Here is a 17,994-nt window from a genome sequence, read left to right as displayed (position 1 = left end):
CTTTAAAACTGCAGAGCGGGTTCCCTGCTGTTGCCCAGCCTGCCCGGTTCATTTGGACCTGGTAGAAGATGCTTCAGCTTAGCAACATGATTGCAAAGAACCCCATGCAAATTAAGACAGGAAAAAGACCTACAACGTGAAATGCGCTTCGTAAGTTGTTTTCCTGCCTAAACTTACATAGGATCGGACCTAGAGTGGTTGGCAGACTAAAACAACCTTCCCCAAACCGGATGTGTTCAGCTACATGGCAATTTGTGGAATGATGGGCATGCTAGTCCAACCAGGAGGGCTGGAGTAAAAACCATCATCTAGATGATGATGAAAGTAAAGAGGAGGAGGAAATAAATTGTGATGCCAAACGCCAAATTAAGATCCAAATCACGGGGCCCTTGAATAACAGGTAGAAGCAAAAGCAGATTTTTAGAGCCACAGAGAAATCAAAAAGCCAAGGGAAAATTATTTATTTATTTATTTATTTGGAGTTTTTGTATGCCGTCCCATTCGCATGAGCCTCGGGACGGCTTCCAACACAATAAATAAACAAGCATATAAAGAATACATATTAAAATCCAGATTCACCCTGGCTGTAAAAATTAAAACCAATAAATAATATTAACAGTTATTAAAATATTGTTTAAATAAAAAGGTCTTGGCCTGGCACCGAAAAAAAAATAATGACAGCGCCAGGTGGACCTCTCTGGGGAGCGCATTCCGTAAGTGGGGCGCTACCGCAAAGAAAGCCCTCCTCCAGGTACTCACCCTCCTAATATCCTAATATCCTCCTAAAAATTAAAAAGAAGATCATTTCCTGGCATTGAAAGGACTGGGAGCTGTAAGATAGCTAAGTCTCACCATGCATAAAACTGCACCCTTTGTCTTTCTCTTGGCATATCGCCCGCTCATTAAATCAGCTTTCCTCGGTGAAGGCCCTAATCGGCCACTGACGGTCCCACAAGAAGGAAAAGCGACTCACCTTCTCTGCAAGGACGTTTTCCCAGTACTTTTGCAGCTTGCTCACTGTGCTCTCGTATTTCACCAGCTTCTCTCCGGTCTCCAGGAGCTCTTTTTCCAAGCGACTGTTTTCCTAAAACGAAGCCGGCGAGTCTCAAACATCAAAGCCCCCTCTCAAAAAGCAAATACGCCCAGTACACCCAGGGTGGGAAGGAAATGTGAGAACTCAAGAGGAGCGGGATAGAAGTGGGGAAGCAAGAAGGGTGAACTGGAGCGGCCATGAGAACTGGGGTGCAAAAGGTGCGGAATTTGGGGTGGGGGGTCGCAGAAGCATCATGCCAGACCAGTCCAGCACTCACTGGTACACGGTGGCCAAAATGGAGCCGTTCCTTACGTTTGTTTATTTATTTATTTAAAACATTTTTATGCCGCCCCCATCGCAACAAAGCCTCGGGGCGGCTCACAACAAGAACAAAATATACAAATATAAATTATACAATAAAAATATTACACCTTGCCAGTGTAAGCGACGGCTCCAGGCTTTGTGGCCCATTTTGAAGAATAAATTCCCGCTTGAGTATTTTTCCTTTGAAAACCCTATTCAATGTCTCAGACTTAACTGAAATGTGAAGATGGGCAGGGAAGGTCTACAGACGAGCGCAGAGGCAGGGCAGAAACAGTGTGGCACAGTGGTTAGAGTGTGAGCCGGACACGGGGAATGAAGATGAAGTCCCCACTCAGCTGTGATGCTCAGGGGCTGGCCTGAGGCCGAATTTATTTATTTATTTATTTGAAGTTTTTATATGCCGTCCCCTTGCTACATAGCCTCGGGACAGCTCACAGGAATAAATGAATAAAACAATTACAATTAAAACTTGGAAGCAACTGGCTCAGTCTCAGCCTAGCCCACCTCACAGGGTCCTTGGGAGGACCAGGTGGAAAGGAGGGAGTTAAGATAAGCCATCTTGGACTCCCTGTTGGAAAACAGCTGCTGTATGAAGATGATATATCTTTTTAGGATTTTTTTAACATTTAGCCTGCATGCTGTGGCCCTTTTTAACTGCTTTTATAGATGTTTAATTTGTTATGTTTTAATTGGGTTTAATGTGTTTTACTCTGTTAATATGTTTTATGTACTGTAAGCCACCCAGGAAGGCCTCGACAATTATAGGCAGCCTATAAATACATGTAAATAAAGAAATATTTAGCCAAAGGAGAGAAAGCAGCATGTAGACACGAAGCTCACATTCATGCTTCTTTTATATTGTTATTTATTTTATATTGTTATTTTTATATTGTTACTATTGTATTTTTCTTCATGTTGTGAGCCGCCCCGAGGCTTCGGCGATTGGGGCGGCATATAAATGCTTAAATAAATAAATAAATGAATGAATGCTACCTTGAAGCTGGGGTGCCCAAATTTTTTTCACTCTCAGGGCTGGATCAGGGAGCTGCACATCTGCACACTTCCACGCACGCACGCACGCACGCACGCACGCGCACACACAAACAGGATCCCCTTGCTAAAACTAACAGGGAAAAGTCAAGCGATGCCATCCGGACAGGGAGGGCCGGCCGGCCGCGGAAATGGCTGGGCAAGGCGTCCATGGCCGGCAATCCGCCCGCGTGGCTCCTGCCGTTACCTTCAGGGTCAGGGCCAAGCGGTCACGGAGGTAGTTCTCTTCCGTTCGCAGCTTCTCCATCTCCTGCTCCAGCTCGGCCCGCTGCTTGCCGGCCTGCAGCTGGAGTTGCTCGCGGTCTTTTCGGAGCTCATTTCTGAGAGCCGCAACCCGCTCCTTGTAGTCCTCATCCAGCTTGCTGTGGGCAGAGAGGAAGGGGAAACCGTTTCGGTTCCTCTGGGAATCCATAGCCAAAAGGTTCCTGGCCGCACTGACATCTCAGTGGCTGAATGGCTCAATAAAATGACAATTCCTTTTCTGCTCCAGGACCCAAGCAATGCAATCTCTCAGATGCAATGAATGTGATGTGGAAAGAAGGGAGGGAAGCCACCATGTTTGAACCAGCAGCTCTCATAGGCAATTTACAGACTTCTGTAACACGCTCTACGTGAGGCTGCCCTTGAAGACGGTCCGGATACTTCAACTGGTCCAGAATAGAGCTGCCAGGTTGTTAATGGGGACCAGCAGGTATGAACACATAGCCGGTCCTTTTCCACCTTCACTGGCCACCAGTTGAAGCCCAGACCCAATTTAAGGTGCTGGTGAAGACCTATAAAGCCCTGAACGGCTTAGGGCCTGGTTACCTGAAGGAGCGTCTCCTTCCGTGCGTCCCAGCCTGCCCCTTAAGATCTGGGGCAGAGGCCCTTCTCCAGGTGCCCTCCCTGAAGGGGATTAGGAGGGTGACTACCCGGAGAAGGGCCTTCTCTGCGGTGGCACCCCAATTGTGGAATTCACTCCCCAGAGAGGTTCACCTGGCACCATCACTTTATTCTTTTTATTTTCCCCATGTTTTAAGATCTGATTGCTTTAATTGGGGTTTTATTGTCAGTTAGAATTTTTAGGATGCTGTGTTTTATTTCAGATTATTGTATTGTTAAACCGTCCCGAGATTTCGGAAAATGACAGTCTTGAAAAGTCTTAAGCTAACTAACTAACTAACTTGGCTGTTTCAGACTCCAACTCCCATCCTCTTCAGCCAGCATGGCCAAAGGCAAGGGACGATGGGAACTGCATTGCAAAATATTTTGAGGACACCAAGAAGCTGACTGCTGGTCCAACCTTGGTAACCTCCAGGCGTGCTGGACCACAGCCCCGTGTTGGTCCAGGAGAGAGGAGGTCAGTTCTAAAGATGCAGTGGGGTGGCGAAGCCGGGCACCTCCAGGGGTTGTCTTCCCACGAATCTGTGCGATCACCCATGCATCTGGCCACGGAAGTCTTAAAATCAACGTCCCATGACTTTCTGCCACGTTGGAAAATGGCAAAAGCGGAATTTCCGAATGTGCGAAAACAAGGACGCCGTTGAAGACAGCCTCTCCCAAGTGGGGTGCCCTCCAGATTCAGTGTGCTGCGGTGCAGCATCAGAGCAGGCTGGGGATGCTGGGAGTTGTAGTTGCGGGGCACAAGGCAGGCTGATTTAACTGAACTGATTTAACTGAACTTAACATGAACTGGGCTCATGCAGAAACTGCAGCACAGATGAAGAAAGCCCGAAGAAGCTGGAATTTGGCAAAGGTGTGCGGAATGCCATGCTGGTTCTCCCCTGCCCCCCCGACATTTGGCAGGCCACACGTAGGTGATGCGGCAGGGCCACCAGTGTGGTTGCTGCAAGAGCCCCACCCCGCCTTAGGACCCCTCCCCACTAATAGGGAGAAAAGGAGGGCTGGATTGCCCCCGACACCCACAGTCCTCTGGGGCATATGCCCAACCTTGCCACTTCTGGTCTCCAACACGCCCTGCTAGTCGCTTTGCTCCCTTGACGGACTGCAATGCTACGAATGGAGAAGCCTAAGCCAGGTGCAGTCTACCTGAGGTTGTACTCATTCTGGCGTTCGATGGCAGCATGGTGGTCATCCACTTCGGAGGCCATGCGCGACGTCAGCTTCTCTGCCTTCTCCAGGTCCAAGCGCAACTTCTCCTTTTCCCTGACAACCTGGTCGACTCGTTCCCTGAATGAAAGGAAACAGATCTCGGGCACCGGACAGACACGCTGGGCTTCCCGGCACTGACGGGAGGCAGCCGCTGGCCTGGATCCCTCCAGCCAGGCCTGTGCGCAGACGCCGGTGCATTTTAGCCCATCTTGCATCCAAGAAGACTTCGACTGCTCCGCAAGGGGCGGCATAGAAATGTTCTAATAATAATAACAACAATAACAATAATAATAATAATAATAATAATAATAATAATAATTATTATTATTCCTGGATGCTTTAATCACTGTGATCCGATTTTACCAATCATTGCGGCCATTACACCACAATGCCCCTGTGTGTGTCTTCTCCGGGACTGGTTTAGATGCTGCGGCCCATTCAGAGAGCTCAGGCACATGGGGGCGGAGTGGGCTGCCATGTAAAGACACCGCCAGCTCAGCAGCTGATGATGCCAGATAATCGGGGCATATTTAAAAAACCGAAACACGCTTACATCAAGTGGCGGATCTCTGCTTTGAAGCTGGCCAGCGCTGCCTGATATATTCTGTTCTTTGCCACGAGCAGCTCATTCTCCAGAGCAAGGGTGAGGTCTGCTAGGTTGATTTTCCCATCCAGGCTGAAGTCTAAGTCCTGCCAGAGAACAAGTGGCAGAAATTGTCAGTCTGTTAGAAGCCGGGTTTTCTGACCAATTTCTGGACTTTCAGGACATGATAATCAACACTGAATGTTAAGAAAATAGTAATAAAAAAGGAAAAATAATCAAAATAGAATGTTGTATTGTTCCAGTCCAACTGGAGGGATGAAAGCAGCACAGGGCATTATGGTCTTGAAACTAACCATCTTGGGGAACCACCTAAGATGCACTCCACAAATCAAAAGCCGTACTTGGAAACCAAGTACCACCTGGACCTTCTGAAGCAAGCTAGAATTGAGGAGCTGGTGCCCACGCTCAGCCCATCTCCAGAAAAGGACTGGAGGATGAGAACCCTCTTCCAAATGGATCCCCAAAACGTGGAAGCGCTGCCCCCTCACCCAGCCCCTCCCACCCATACTGTCCTCCTGAGTCGCTCAAGGCTTTGTTCCCACCTGTTCCCGCCTCCCCCACCAAGGGCAAAGTCGGCACGACAGCAGATCAGAAGCAGCTGCTGCTCCCGGCAGACCTAAGACTGCCAGGCTTGGATGCACGTAAGGCCGCGACAACAGCCCTGCTGGATCCGATGCCGGGTCCGGCTAGTCCAGCACACGGGGGCCAGCCAGCTGCCACGGGATCCCTCCAGCAGGATGGGCACGGGCCCTCTGCCTGCCCAGCGCCTCAGCAGCGGGGGTTGCAGGCAGGCCGCCTCTGGGGAAGGAGGGAGCCCCTGGCCAGCAAGGCCAGCAGCCACAGAGAGCCAGGAACCTTTTAATCCTCCCGTTATTTGAATGCTTAATTGGTTTTAATGCGCGATATACTGCATGCAGTGCTATTTTAATTTCCATTTTACTTCTTGTTTGTTGCAAACCGTCCTGAGATGCTCGTACAGGGATGGCTCATAAAAGCTACACATAAATAAATAAAAAGTTGTGAGTGCCATCACACAGTGTGGCTCCCGGGCGGTGTCGGTCCGGTCCGCTGTTCCACTGATGTACGGCAGCGATCCCTACAGAGTTCCGCTCTGTACTGGGGCAGACCACTGTTGAGCATGTGGCTGGATTGGCAGGAGGACGCACGATGGGTGCCATAGTTTCTACAGGTCAGATTCTAGCCCCCCCCCACACTCCCACAGGTGATTAAAGGTGACCTGCTGCCCATCGCTGGCCTCGCTGGCCTCCGCATCGCCTTTCCGTGCCCGACGGGTGGTCCTGCAGACACTGCCAGCTAGAAGAGGCCAAAGCCCGGGCTAGAGGGGGCCACCCCTCACAAGGACATGCCAACTGTATGTTTTAACTGTGCCAGTATCTCCACTAACAAACGCTGAAGACAGTCGTTCCGGGAGAAGATGGAAGTTCTAGTGGAGAGTTCTTGCACCCGCAGGTCCGGCTGGTGCCAAATCGCTCATCTTTTTAGTGCCAAGACAAGACGGTCCTTTATGCTGAAGGTTTTAAAGATGCCTTCAGCCCAGGCGGCTACCCTGCCCTGGTGATTTGATTTTTCCTCTCCCAGGTCAGTTTTACTGCATATTTCTCTATTTAGATATTCATTAATTGTCCTAATTTTATTAGTACTGTATTTTTCTTATTTTTAACTAATTGCAATTTTGTGTTTTATTTATTGGCTGGTCAATGACCGAATAAAGAACTGATTGATTGAGCTATTTAAAATGTATTCCAATGCTTTGCTTTTGCGATAATTGTACTTTATGGCATTGCTGTGCACCTTCCAGAGAGCTCTGGATAGTGGGAGGTATGGAAATGGAATAAGGGAAGAGAAATTCCCCCCAGAGATCAAGGCGGGCAAGCCAAAAGGGGCCGATTCCATACAGCACCTGTCGATCTGCCCTGGAATCACACGCCAGTGGGTGGCGAGAGAACCGATTACCTTCAGGATCTCATGGCTGTTTTCTATGCCTTCTTCGTGCCAGGCATCGAGGATCTGTTCCACCTCAGCATAACCCAACCCATCATCCAGGCTGGAGAACACCCGGAAGCCAATGGTGCTGGTCATTGCGGATGGTGTTGTGGTACGCCTCCCACTTTCATCAAAGGCCTGGAAGAGCATGGGGGGGGGGGACAGAGGGGGGGCTGAGTCATTAACCAGCCTCCAAACTCCACGCAGGATGAAGGTCAGATCTGGGCTCCTTCCCCTGAACTGCTGGATTTCTAAATGGAAGGAACTGCTTGGAACGGCTGAGCCCCATTTTGAAGTTGTTCAGCATTAGGTTTCCATCTCAGTGAGAACGAGGTGATATAATATAAAAGAACCCATGATCAAATCCAGGGAAAATGTTTGATAAGTTTTAAAACCAACAGCAATGATATAAAGAGAGCCTTTTTGGCTAATGGAGTGGGATATAAATCCAGTGGAGAAAGACCATTTTAAAACGTAGCATTACAACCTATTATTAATCGTAAAACAAGCAGCTATTTCAAATTCTTTCAAAGATCTTTTAAAATTTCAGCTCTATCACAGAAGCTCTTCTCAGAGCGCATACTGCATCGGGGAAGAATCTGGCCCAGAGCTGATCTGATGGCGCCTTTTAGGGCCCGGTCTAGGCAAGCATAGCAGAAAGGGATTCCAAGTCCCAGCATTCTGTTGCTGGGCTTCTGTCCACCTAAGCGAGATCGGGCCAGGCCCTTAGTTAGCCACGTGGGGGAAGTGGTCCCCGGGCGCCCACCTGCATGGAGAGGTGCCGCTTGAGTTGTCTGTACGGCGTGGAGGCGGACGGCGGGAGAGGCTTCCCGATTTTGAACAAGCCATAGAAAAAGTCTTCGATGCTCATTGTGCTGTTGCTGGGCTCGAGGTTCTGGAAGATGTCCTCCAGCACCTGAGGAAGAGAAAAGCGCGGTCCCTGGAGAGGGGCAAAGGCACGGAACAAAAGCCGGGCTCCTTGTGCGTCGTGGGGAACAAAGAATGCACGTTCTGCACTGAGGGGAACCAGCCTCCGGCCCCGATTCACCGTTCCTTCTCTGACCCTCCTGACCCTAAGAGCTGGGAAGGGGAATGACCTGGACCAGACAGCAGAACAGCCCACATGCGATAGACGGCAAAAGGAGGGGGGGCGGCAGCGGATGAGGGGGCTGGGTGGGGTCACTGGGGCGGTGGAGGTGGGCTTGGGGGGACTCGGGGAACGGTGGGGGAAAGGAAGGCCTGGAGGAGTGTTGTCCACGGGGCCGCGATGGGCCGGACGCGACTTCGTGACTGACAACCACCACCACCACAACAGAGCTTGAGTGTGGATCATGGCTAAACTGTGTGCAATGAGTCACCTCATCCGAATTATGCAGCAGGGCGTGGCTTGCTCCCCATGGACACCCCAGGAAAAGAACCCCTGGATGGTGGAGTCACAAGCTTTACTGAAGGGGGGGGGGCAGGGAGGAGCTTCCAGGTCGGAGCCAACTCTTTACATGGGCAGAGGCTTCTTCCTTGACTTTGGGAGAAGGCTAGGGAGTGTTAACTGCACTTCCAATGGTTGTCTGAGTTGGATAAGGGAAAGCAGGAAGGTCTTTGTAGCTGCAGCATGTGCTGAATCGCACCTGTCGGTCTCCTCCCACCTTTCGCCCAACTTAGCAGGAAGATGCTCTTATCTGGGACCTGCCTTTGGCTGGAGATGCCTAAGTCTTCCCAGCTGGGGAGGGGGCAGCGTCCGGCTAGGAAGCTGCAGGGCAGTACAGAAGACGCACTTTGGTGGGATTTGGGCAAAGGGCTGTGCAGTGAGTCGGTCCTCCCACTTGCTCACGCGTAGGAAAAGCCACGGCCCCCATTAGTGGTGGGGGGTCTGCACAGGAAGGCCCCCTGGCTATTCACAGCATGTGGCCCGCGTGACACGGCCACTGCCGGGGGACATGCATGGCCCATAGGAAATTCCACACATGCCACCTGACCAGAGTGCGGTCTGAAGGTGCATAAGGCATCCCCACTTTGAAGCTAAGCAGGTCTGAGGCTGGCCTGGGCTTGGAGGGGAGACCACCTGGGAACTGCTTGGAGCCACCCTGAGTTCCACAAGGGGAGAAAGGTGGCATACAAATATAATGAAGAAATGACCTTCCAGGTCCCACCTGACTCTATTCCTGGATTTTTGGGGCATGCAAATGGTAGGCCTTGTGATGCTGCCCGTGGGGTTTTCCCAGCCGCAATGTATGGCTGTGAGAGTTGGACCATGAGGAAGGCTGAGCGCCAAAGGGTTGAGGCCTTCAATTGTGGTGCTGGAGGAGACTCCTGCGAGTCCCTTGGACCCCAAGGCGATCAAACCGGTCAGTCCTAGAGGAGCTCAACCCTGACTGCTCTTTAGAAGGCCAGATGCTGAAGGTGAAACTCAAATACTTTGGCCACCTGATGAGAAGGAAGGACTCCCTGGAGAAAAGCCTGATGCTGGGAAGAACCGAAGGCAAAAGAAGGAGGGGAGGGCAGAGGATGAGGAAGCTGGATGGGGTCACTGGGGCAGTTGGTATGAGCCTGGGTGGACTCTGGGGGAAGGTGGAGGACAGGAAGGCCTGGAGGAGTGTTGTCCATGGGATTGCGATGGGTCAGACACGACTTCGTAACTAACAACAACAACAACTTATACCAAGCATTTCTATCCCAAGTCTTCCGCCAAGGAAGTTCTTGGTTTCTTAGTAGCCTCCACTGAGTTTGTGGCACTTACATCTGAGTTTGGCATGGGATTGGCCTGCACTGATATTGAAGATGAAGCTCAAATACTCTGGCCACCTAATGAGAAGGAAGGACTCCCTGGAGAAGAGCCTGGTGCTGGGAACAATAGATGGCAAAAGAAGGAGGGGGCGGCAGAGGATGGGGGGGCTGGATGGGGTCACTAGAGAGGTGGATGTGGGTTTGGGTGGCGTCCAAGGGATGGTGGAGGACAGGAGAGCCTAGAGGAATGTTGTCCATGGGGTTGTGATGGGTCGGGCACGACTGCGACTAAACAACATCATAGGCATGTCATGAGTTGAGCTGGCTGGAGCTGGGGGTCAGACTAGATGGCCTGAGAGACCCTTTCTGACTCACTCTGTTTCTCTGGTTCTATGTTCTATGTTTCCACTTGTAGCCCGGGTGCCCCCTGCGTCCTCACCCATTCCTGTTTGGAAAAGTCGGCACCATATTTCTGTTGAAATACTGATTTCTAACATGCATCCAAGCCTATAAATCAGTGCACTAGTGCAGCCTCGTCCTCCTTTCGCAGGGGGTTGGGTACCTGGGTGTTGATATTCCGCAGCCCATACTGCTCGCAAACGGAGACCAGCTTCTTCCTGCTCAGGTGGCCGTCCCGGGAGATGCCGAGGCTCTCGCACACCTCGCGCAGCTTCCCCTCTATCCAGTCCCGCGTCGGGGAGTTGGCCTGGGCTGCGTTCAAGTCATCGGGGTTCCAGAACCTCAGCTGGCCTGGGGAAAGCAGTGAGCTCAGCATGACAAAACCAGGGCATCCTGCCTACAACGGCTGCCGCTGCCCCACAGACACCCCCCACCCTGACCGTCGGCTTCTACCAATTCTGCGCCCTCTTGCCTGAGCTGAGACCAATCGGGCAGGAATCATAGTTCTGCGCCTGGAATCCTGATCCATCTCTAGACCGGGTGAGATGGCTGGTGCTCCTGTTGAAGCCCACCTCACCTCACAGAATTCGGGGGCAGCCCGGGAATGGACACGATTGCACCGAAGCCCTTCCCCATGGGTAGAGCCCACCTGGCATATGATCCACAGTGGAATTGTGGGCAAGGAGCAACTGGGAAGATGGTTGGAGCACTGGTGGAGTAAAGCCGGGCTGCAGCTGACCGAACATGGGCAGGAGTTCACTGGAGGACGACTGCCTGGCGACAGTGACGCGTGCATTGGTGACTTCCCGGTTGGACTACTGTAATGAGCTCTACGTGGGGCTGCCCTTGAAGACGGTCCAGATACTTCAGATGGTGCAAAACAGAGCTGCCAGGTTGCTGATGGGGACTGGGCGTTACTCTCACATAACCCCAGTCCTCTACCAGCTCCACTGGCTCCCCATCGAAGTCAGGGCTCAATTCAAGGTGCTGGTTATCACCTATAAATCCCTTAACGACTTGGGACCTGGATACCTAAAGGAACGCCTACTTCCATATTTGCCCTCCCGCCCCTTGAGATCGGCAGCAGAGGCCCTCCTCCAGGAGAGACATCAGGAGGCAAAGTACCCGGAGGAGGGCCTTCTCTGTGGTGGCGCCCCACCTATGGAATGAGCTCCCCAGAGAGGTCTGCCTGGCGCCGTCGTTATTTATTTTTCGGCGCCAGGCTAAGACCTTTTTATTTAAAAAAATATTTTAATATCTATAGGTTTTAATTGTGCAGCCAGGGTGTTTCTGGATTTTAATTGTATTTTGTGTCATTTTTATTTATTTATGTGAGCCGTCCTGAGGCTATAAGCGATGGGACGGCATACAAAAACTCTAAATAAATAAATAAATAATATTGCGCCCGCTCCGTGGCAGTGAGGGTCGGGAAGAGAACCTTCTCCTCCGCTAGCGTCACATCTTCTGTGCTGCCCAGGGAAGCTGCTCCAAGCGCCCCGCGGCCTTTTATGCATTGGCCCCAAAGAAGCCCAAAGAAGACCACTGTGACAAATTAGCACAGCGCTTTGCGGGTGAAGTCGCTCAGATTGAGCACAGATTGGACCCTACAGTTCCTATAACGGAGTTGTCCAGGGCCCGGCCTGGTCCTATTTTACTGGATAAGCTGCATGAACTTTCCACGTGTTTTTCCAGGTTCTTCCCAAAGCTGGACCTGAGGATGCTTTTCTCCCTGTTTGTGCGAAAAGAACTCTCCCGGCTGCTGTTCCACACCTTTTAAAAAGAACCAGAGAGTCCCCTCCCTTCTTACCTTCGGCTTCGTATTCCTCACTGTCCTGGGATCTCCAGTGCTAAAAGAGAGAAAAAAAAGGGAGAGAGAAAGAACTGAAATACTGGGGTGTGGACAGATGTGCTCACCTGTTTCCCCCTCTTTTTTTCCTTTTTTTTATCCCCTTATTTTGACAGAAAAAAAAACATAAATACAATTACAACAATAATAATATAACACAACAAGAACACAATAATTAAAAAAAGAATAAATGAAGGAGTGCCCCCACCACCCCAGAAACCAAAACCACCATCGTATACATATAATATATAATATACTTCAATTATACCCATATCCCCTCCAGAAAGTTATATAATCTTGATTGGGTTTACAACTGTTGCCTTCTAGCAATACTGCTTTTACAAAATCTTCACAAATTTCATTATATTGCTTTCATTAACCCTTTTTAAAGTTTTATTTCTGTCATCAGTTTGTCATTAATTACCATATTCCATATTTCATTATACCATTCATGCCTTTGCAAAACCCAATTCTGTTTCCAGATGTGCTCACCTGTTATAGCAAAGCTGACACACAATCAGTTGTCACCTTGAGGACTAGGGAGTTATTGTGGCAGAGGCACTGCCCAAACTGAACGGCATTTTTAACTTTCCTCCTCCTCCTCCTCCATATGTACATACGGTTTGTGCCTCAGTGAACTGCTTCCAGGAATTTAATGAGTGGTACACGCCGTTCCACGAAAGCGTTTGCCACCAGAATTAAATGGTCTTTAAAGCACTGCAACAATCTGTTATATGCTTAAATCAGCCTTTTCCAGACAAGTTGGACTACAGTTCCCATCACTGCAGCCAGCTGGTGGCTGTGTTGCCTAGAGATGAGGGGTGCTGTTATACATCACATCAGAAGGGGAAAAACTGAGCAATGAACTCCAGGTTCTAGGAATTTCTGGATGTCCTCCAGCTTCTCGTCTCTGCCATTTCTTGGAGCCAAGACTGCCCCCCATGATAAATATGCCCATTTCGAGATAATTTCCACCACTAACTTTCAAAACATGTGACTTCCTTCTCTCATGGATACACCAGGTAGAACCTAGAAAGTCGGGCATCACTCCCATTTTACAGATGGGAAAACTAAGCCACACACAAGAAGCAGTGCCCCTAGGCTCCCAAGCAGGATGGCACTGTGCTCCACTGAAAGCAGATGCCACAGGGAGATGCCAGTCCTGTCTCCACAGCCCCTCTGCCCTCCTGCCCCCCAAGACCCATGCAGCATAGCCAGCGGAGCCGAATCAGGGCCCAAACGGGGTGCAACATCAGAGAGTCTTTGGTGAACTGCAGGAGGCGGCAGCAGCTGCCCCGGAGCACCGGGGTTTCGATGCTCCCGTCCCGCACAGGGAGGGCCCTACTGCCTCCCAGCTTCCGGGCCAGCACAGGAAACAAAGGTTTGGCTCAAACGACAATCCTCCTCAAACCAAGCTCAACTTGTTTGGATGCACGCTACGGTTTGCTAAGAAAGCGGAAGCCAGTTAGGGGATTATGGGTGGGAAGAGTAGGGACAGCCTTTGGGGACAACGCTCCCTGAATTTTTCATGCGGCTTCTCCCGGCTGTCCAGGGACACTTGCTGCAAGGACTGGGGTCCTGCGGATCCCCCCCCCCCCCCCGAGATAGCTCGGTTTTGGTCTGCAGGAGCTTCACCTCCTGCTGCCCCAAAGTCTTTTCCCTGATGCTTTTTCCCCTGAAATCACATGCCCTCTTCCCCCGCCCATACATCCATTTTTTCAATGGGGTGCCTTTTAAGGACACACACAGGATTAAGAGCATAAATGGATTAGCCTCTATACAGTTGCGATTCTCTTTTTCTCTTCTATAGGCCTGAGCCCTGCCTCTCTCTGGCACCAGCCCAAGCAGCAACCTGTGTTTTGTCCACACAGATGAATGCAACCTTGCAGTGCGTGATGCTGTCTTTTGCCATCGTTGCAGCGAAGATAAAGTCCACTCTGCTCCTGCGGACACCTATTTTCCAAAGCAACCCCCCTGCACACACAACTCAAGGCTCTTCTGCGAGGGAAAAGCAAGCAGCAATCCCTTGTGCAGCTTTCCCCTTAGTCCTCCCGTCTGAAAAATGGGTCTAACGATACTACTTACGGGGCAGTTGAACACACCGCTGAAAACATTTGCTGTGCAGTGTTCTATTTTTCAAAGATAAGCTGGACATGCACGTGGTGGGCATGTCGTGAGCAGAGCTGGCTGGAGCCGGGGGTCAGACTAGATGGCCCGGGAGACCCCTTCTGACTCGCGCTGTTTCTGTGTTTCTTGAGCTGCAGGGCTTCCTCTGTTCTGGGCATGAAGGAGGCAGACGTGTCCTTCAAGACTGACCCTGAGCAGCTGTGCGTTTACACGTGAGCGAGCAGGGACGGGGCTGTGCATGGAGGGACGGGGAAGGAGGACACCCTAATCAATCTTGAGGAAACGAGAACGAGCGAGAGTCCAAGGGCGAGGCGGCCGCATCTCTCCTCTGGCAAAAGATCTGTCTTTCTGCACAGAAGGGGGATTTTTCTTCAGTTCTCTACTGATCAGGCAGAAGAGAGGCCGGGCGTGTGATGACAATGGACTGTTTATTTTTGAAATGGGCAGCGCTGGCACCGGGCCAAAATGAGGCAGCGTCCGTGCCCCTTCGGCGATCCTGCTCCTTAGCTGTTCCCGGAACAATCCCTTCCTTATTTATGCATACGCGGCGGCCGGAAAAGGAGAGGGAGAAAGCTCCCGCAGTTCCAAGCGGACGGACTGAGGGTCAATGCCCCACGGTTTAAGAAAAACAAAGAAATAAGAAACAAAATACAGTCCTGTCCCAAATATCAGATTTTCTATGTTCTGGCTTTTACTTTTGTTTAATTGTTTGCATTGCTCTGCTTATTGTTTTATTGTTGGTAGTTTGTGTTTTTATTGTAAGCCACCCAGAGAGCCCTTTGTGCTATAGGGTGCCATATTAATGTAATGTAATATAATATAATATAAGCGACAATGCATTACTATTCATACAATGGTTGGATTTCAGAGCAGGGCCGCTGGGTGCCTGGGAAAGACGCCACTGTCCAAATACAAAAGTTTAATAGCAGTCATTCCGATTACAGCTAAAACATCATTAATCTACAGGGTAGCCATGGAAACGGGATTAGGTCACTCTGCTTTTAAAACGGCTGCTCTGTTCCATCATGCGGGAGGCGGGGAGTCCACATGGCGGTCTGACAGCATCTCTCCTGGCTACAGGTGAGAACCGTCCGCACGATGCGTCCGCACGGTCGCCCAGCAGCTGCCAAGAGGGACCACGGAACCAGTTCGCCCTAAAACTAGGCATGACGCGTCTCTGTCCAGCTGCCTCTTTCCGGTCAGAGGCAGCAGCTCTAGCCCACTTCTGCCTCAGGCCGGGATTTTGTTTTCAGAAATTGCACAAAAACCCGCACGTTTTGCATGTCTGCCATCCTAAAATACCATGCAGTTTCAACTTAAAAAACAAAAAAAACAAAAACCAACTTTACCACATCATTCAGAGAAATGCAAAAGCTGCATTCTGGGCCATGTATTAGTCCTGCAAACATGTCAGTTTGTTTAACAGTCCAAATGGAACAAAACAGCTGAGCGCCTCTGCCGAAAGGTGTGTCAGTCAGGCCCTATGAGGAGAGGTGGAAAGCGCTGGATATGTTTGGCCTTGGGAAGGCCGAGGGGAGATAGTGCTCTGCAGATCCTGGAAGGCTGTCGCAACGGCGAAGGCCAAGAGCTCTTCTCCATCATCCCAAAGTGCGGGAGCGGAATAACGGGCTCAAGTTCCAGGAGGCCAGATTCTGGCTAGGGATCAGGAAGAATCTCCTGACTGCTAGAGCAGTATAACAACGGGACCCATGGCCATGGGAAGTGGTGGGCTCTCCCATCCCGGAGGCATTCAAGACGCACCTGGACAGCCCTCGGAGAGGGATTCTGAAAGGTCCACCGAGTCCTGCATTGAGCAGGGGTTGGGCTTGATGGTCTTCCTGGCCCCTTCCGACTCTACTATTCCGGGATTAAATAGCCCCAGCTGGACGGAAGCCGCATTTCCTGCGACCGGACATTGTACAGCTGGAAGCAATGCAAAAAGGAGATTGGGGAGCGGAGGAGCTGGAGGGACAGTCTGACGCCCCAGTCGCAGGGTCCTGCTTCCCCTGGAACCTACCTCACAGGGTTGTTGTTCTGAGGATGGAATAGGAGACGGGGGTGATGTAAGAAGGCAGGCGGGGCATCAACGCGCAATCGTTAAACGGATAAGCTACAGTGCCGGCCCTGCTCTGGTACTACGCAGAACATCGCAGAGGAGCTGGCTGAGCCCCTGCAGCCGCCCAGCGGATGCTCGGGGGCCGGCTCGCCCAAGCGCGCCTGCAGCGACGCAAAGCACGGTGCATTCGGCCTGATTTGCTTCAGCAGCAGTATTAAGGAATTAGGGAGAAGTGATGCCCAGTTCCCCTCGGGTGACCCACAAGGTGAGGGGAAGGAGGCGGCAGGCCACGCTCCACGGCCGTGGAGAAGAGGCAGGGAACGGGTTCTCCTCCCGCGCACACCGAACCCCCATCAGCAAAATGAACAAGTCCTTGCACGCTGGCCCAGCCCCACAGACCACGGGGGGTTCATTTTTAAAGAGTCACTTTAAAATATACATTTATCAGCCACTCCGATCATGGAACATTAATCTGATTTAGATTCCTGAAAAGGGTTTGTTTCCAGCTTCTGTCATCTCCCTGCGTGTTTTGGCAGGAAGCGGAAAGGCAGCCCTGCTGGGTCCTCTCCGCTTGGGGGGGGAGAACAAAAAGACCACCAGTGGCCTTTGGCTATTCCGGGAAAGGGCCCAGAGCCCGTAGCCACTGGCCACTTTATCCCGAAAATGGCTCCTGGTACTAGGCCAGGGTTCGTGTGCAGGTAGAATTCAGCCATCTTTGGTGGCATGGACCTGCTAGGGTGGCCACGTGTCCTTTTCTACTAGAGGACTGTGCTCTGTTTTGAAGGTGTCCTGCTCTCCCAAGCCTGTAATAAAGACAAAGAACCGTCAGAAGAAGGGAGTCCTTGGGCCTTGAACACCTGGATGGCGAATTAGTCAGGTCAGCACACTCCCAAGATGCTCCGTTTCTCTCTTTAAATCCTTGTAATTCTTTCTAAATTTGCATCCGCACCTGTTATCAGCACATGTGTGATAAATACATCACACATCATGATCTTCTACCATACACTTAGTAGGCATGTCATGAGTTGAGCCGGCTGGAGCCGGGGGCCAGACTAGATGGCTCAGGAGACCCCTTCTGGCTCACTCTGTTTTTATGTATGTCCCCTGTTTTGACAAGTCACAAGCAAGCACCCTAGGACCAGGGCCGCCAGGAAAAGAGACATACAGGTAGGCCAGTAGAAGCCGAGATATCAGGTTGGAAATGTATCTACACAGTGAAAATAGGAACTGTGCACCTTTATTCAACAGGTACAGTGAGAGGGTATGCTCTGAAGCCACACAAAGTGCACAGCAAGAAAGGACTACAGTCCCCATGATCCATGAGCACCACCTGTCCTGGCTGGGGGGCATAATCTGGGAGGCACCAGCTTGCATACCCTTGGTGTAAAAATATATAGGCGTACGATATGGGTGTGGAACAGCAACAGTGTAGATCCCACCTTCTTTACAGAAGCAAGAATTTCTGGGCCCGTTGGGTCCATTTGCTATTTTTATTAATCCTGCACAAGTATTACTGTGCGATCGCACCCAATTTTTTCCCTAGAATTCCCTCCCCAAATCGGAGACTTCCAGCTCAGGGGAATGCCAAGCTGAGGTTGCCCGGGAGAAGGCAACGGCATTAAGAAAAACCCCCCAAAGAGCCAGAAAAGCTTCAAGAGTCAGTATAAAAATGGTGGGGGGAGAGACACAAAGGAGCCACCTGGCCTTCTGGATGAGGCCCCCCCCGCCCCCCCCCCCCC

General features: G+C 51.0%; 1 protein-coding gene across 4 annotated transcripts in view; it reads right to left on the bottom strand.

The window, feature by feature from the left end:
- NIN (ninein) overlaps window positions 1–17,994 on the bottom strand; it is a 99,965-nt gene that overhangs the window by 32,430 nt on the left and 49,541 nt on the right. For all 4 annotated transcript variants that reach the window (XM_044436327.1, XM_044436324.1, XM_044436325.1 and 1 more), the window contains exons 5-12: window positions 12,034–12,073; window positions 10,390–10,577; window positions 7,873–8,022; window positions 7,077–7,244; window positions 5,052–5,188; window positions 4,436–4,576; window positions 2,595–2,769; window positions 974–1,084 (exon numbers count right to left, since the gene is read on the bottom strand). In XM_044436327.1, coding sequence (XP_044292262.1) covers window positions 974–1,084; window positions 2,595–2,769; window positions 4,436–4,576; window positions 5,052–5,188; window positions 7,077–7,244; window positions 7,873–8,022; window positions 10,390–10,577; window positions 12,034–12,073 — 1,110 coding nt within the window. The remainder of the gene's footprint in view (window positions 1–973; window positions 1,085–2,594; window positions 2,770–4,435; window positions 4,577–5,051; window positions 5,189–7,076; window positions 7,245–7,872; window positions 8,023–10,389; window positions 10,578–12,033; window positions 12,074–17,994) is intronic.

Source organism: Varanus komodoensis, unplaced genomic scaffold, assembly GCF_004798865.1.
Source record: "Varanus komodoensis strain SLA01 unplaced genomic scaffold, ASM479886v1 scaffold3, whole genome shotgun sequence".
NCBI classification, from domain to species: domain Eukaryota; kingdom Metazoa; phylum Chordata; class Lepidosauria; order Squamata; family Varanidae; genus Varanus; species Varanus komodoensis.
This window is presented reverse-complemented; position numbering and strand designations above follow the sequence as displayed.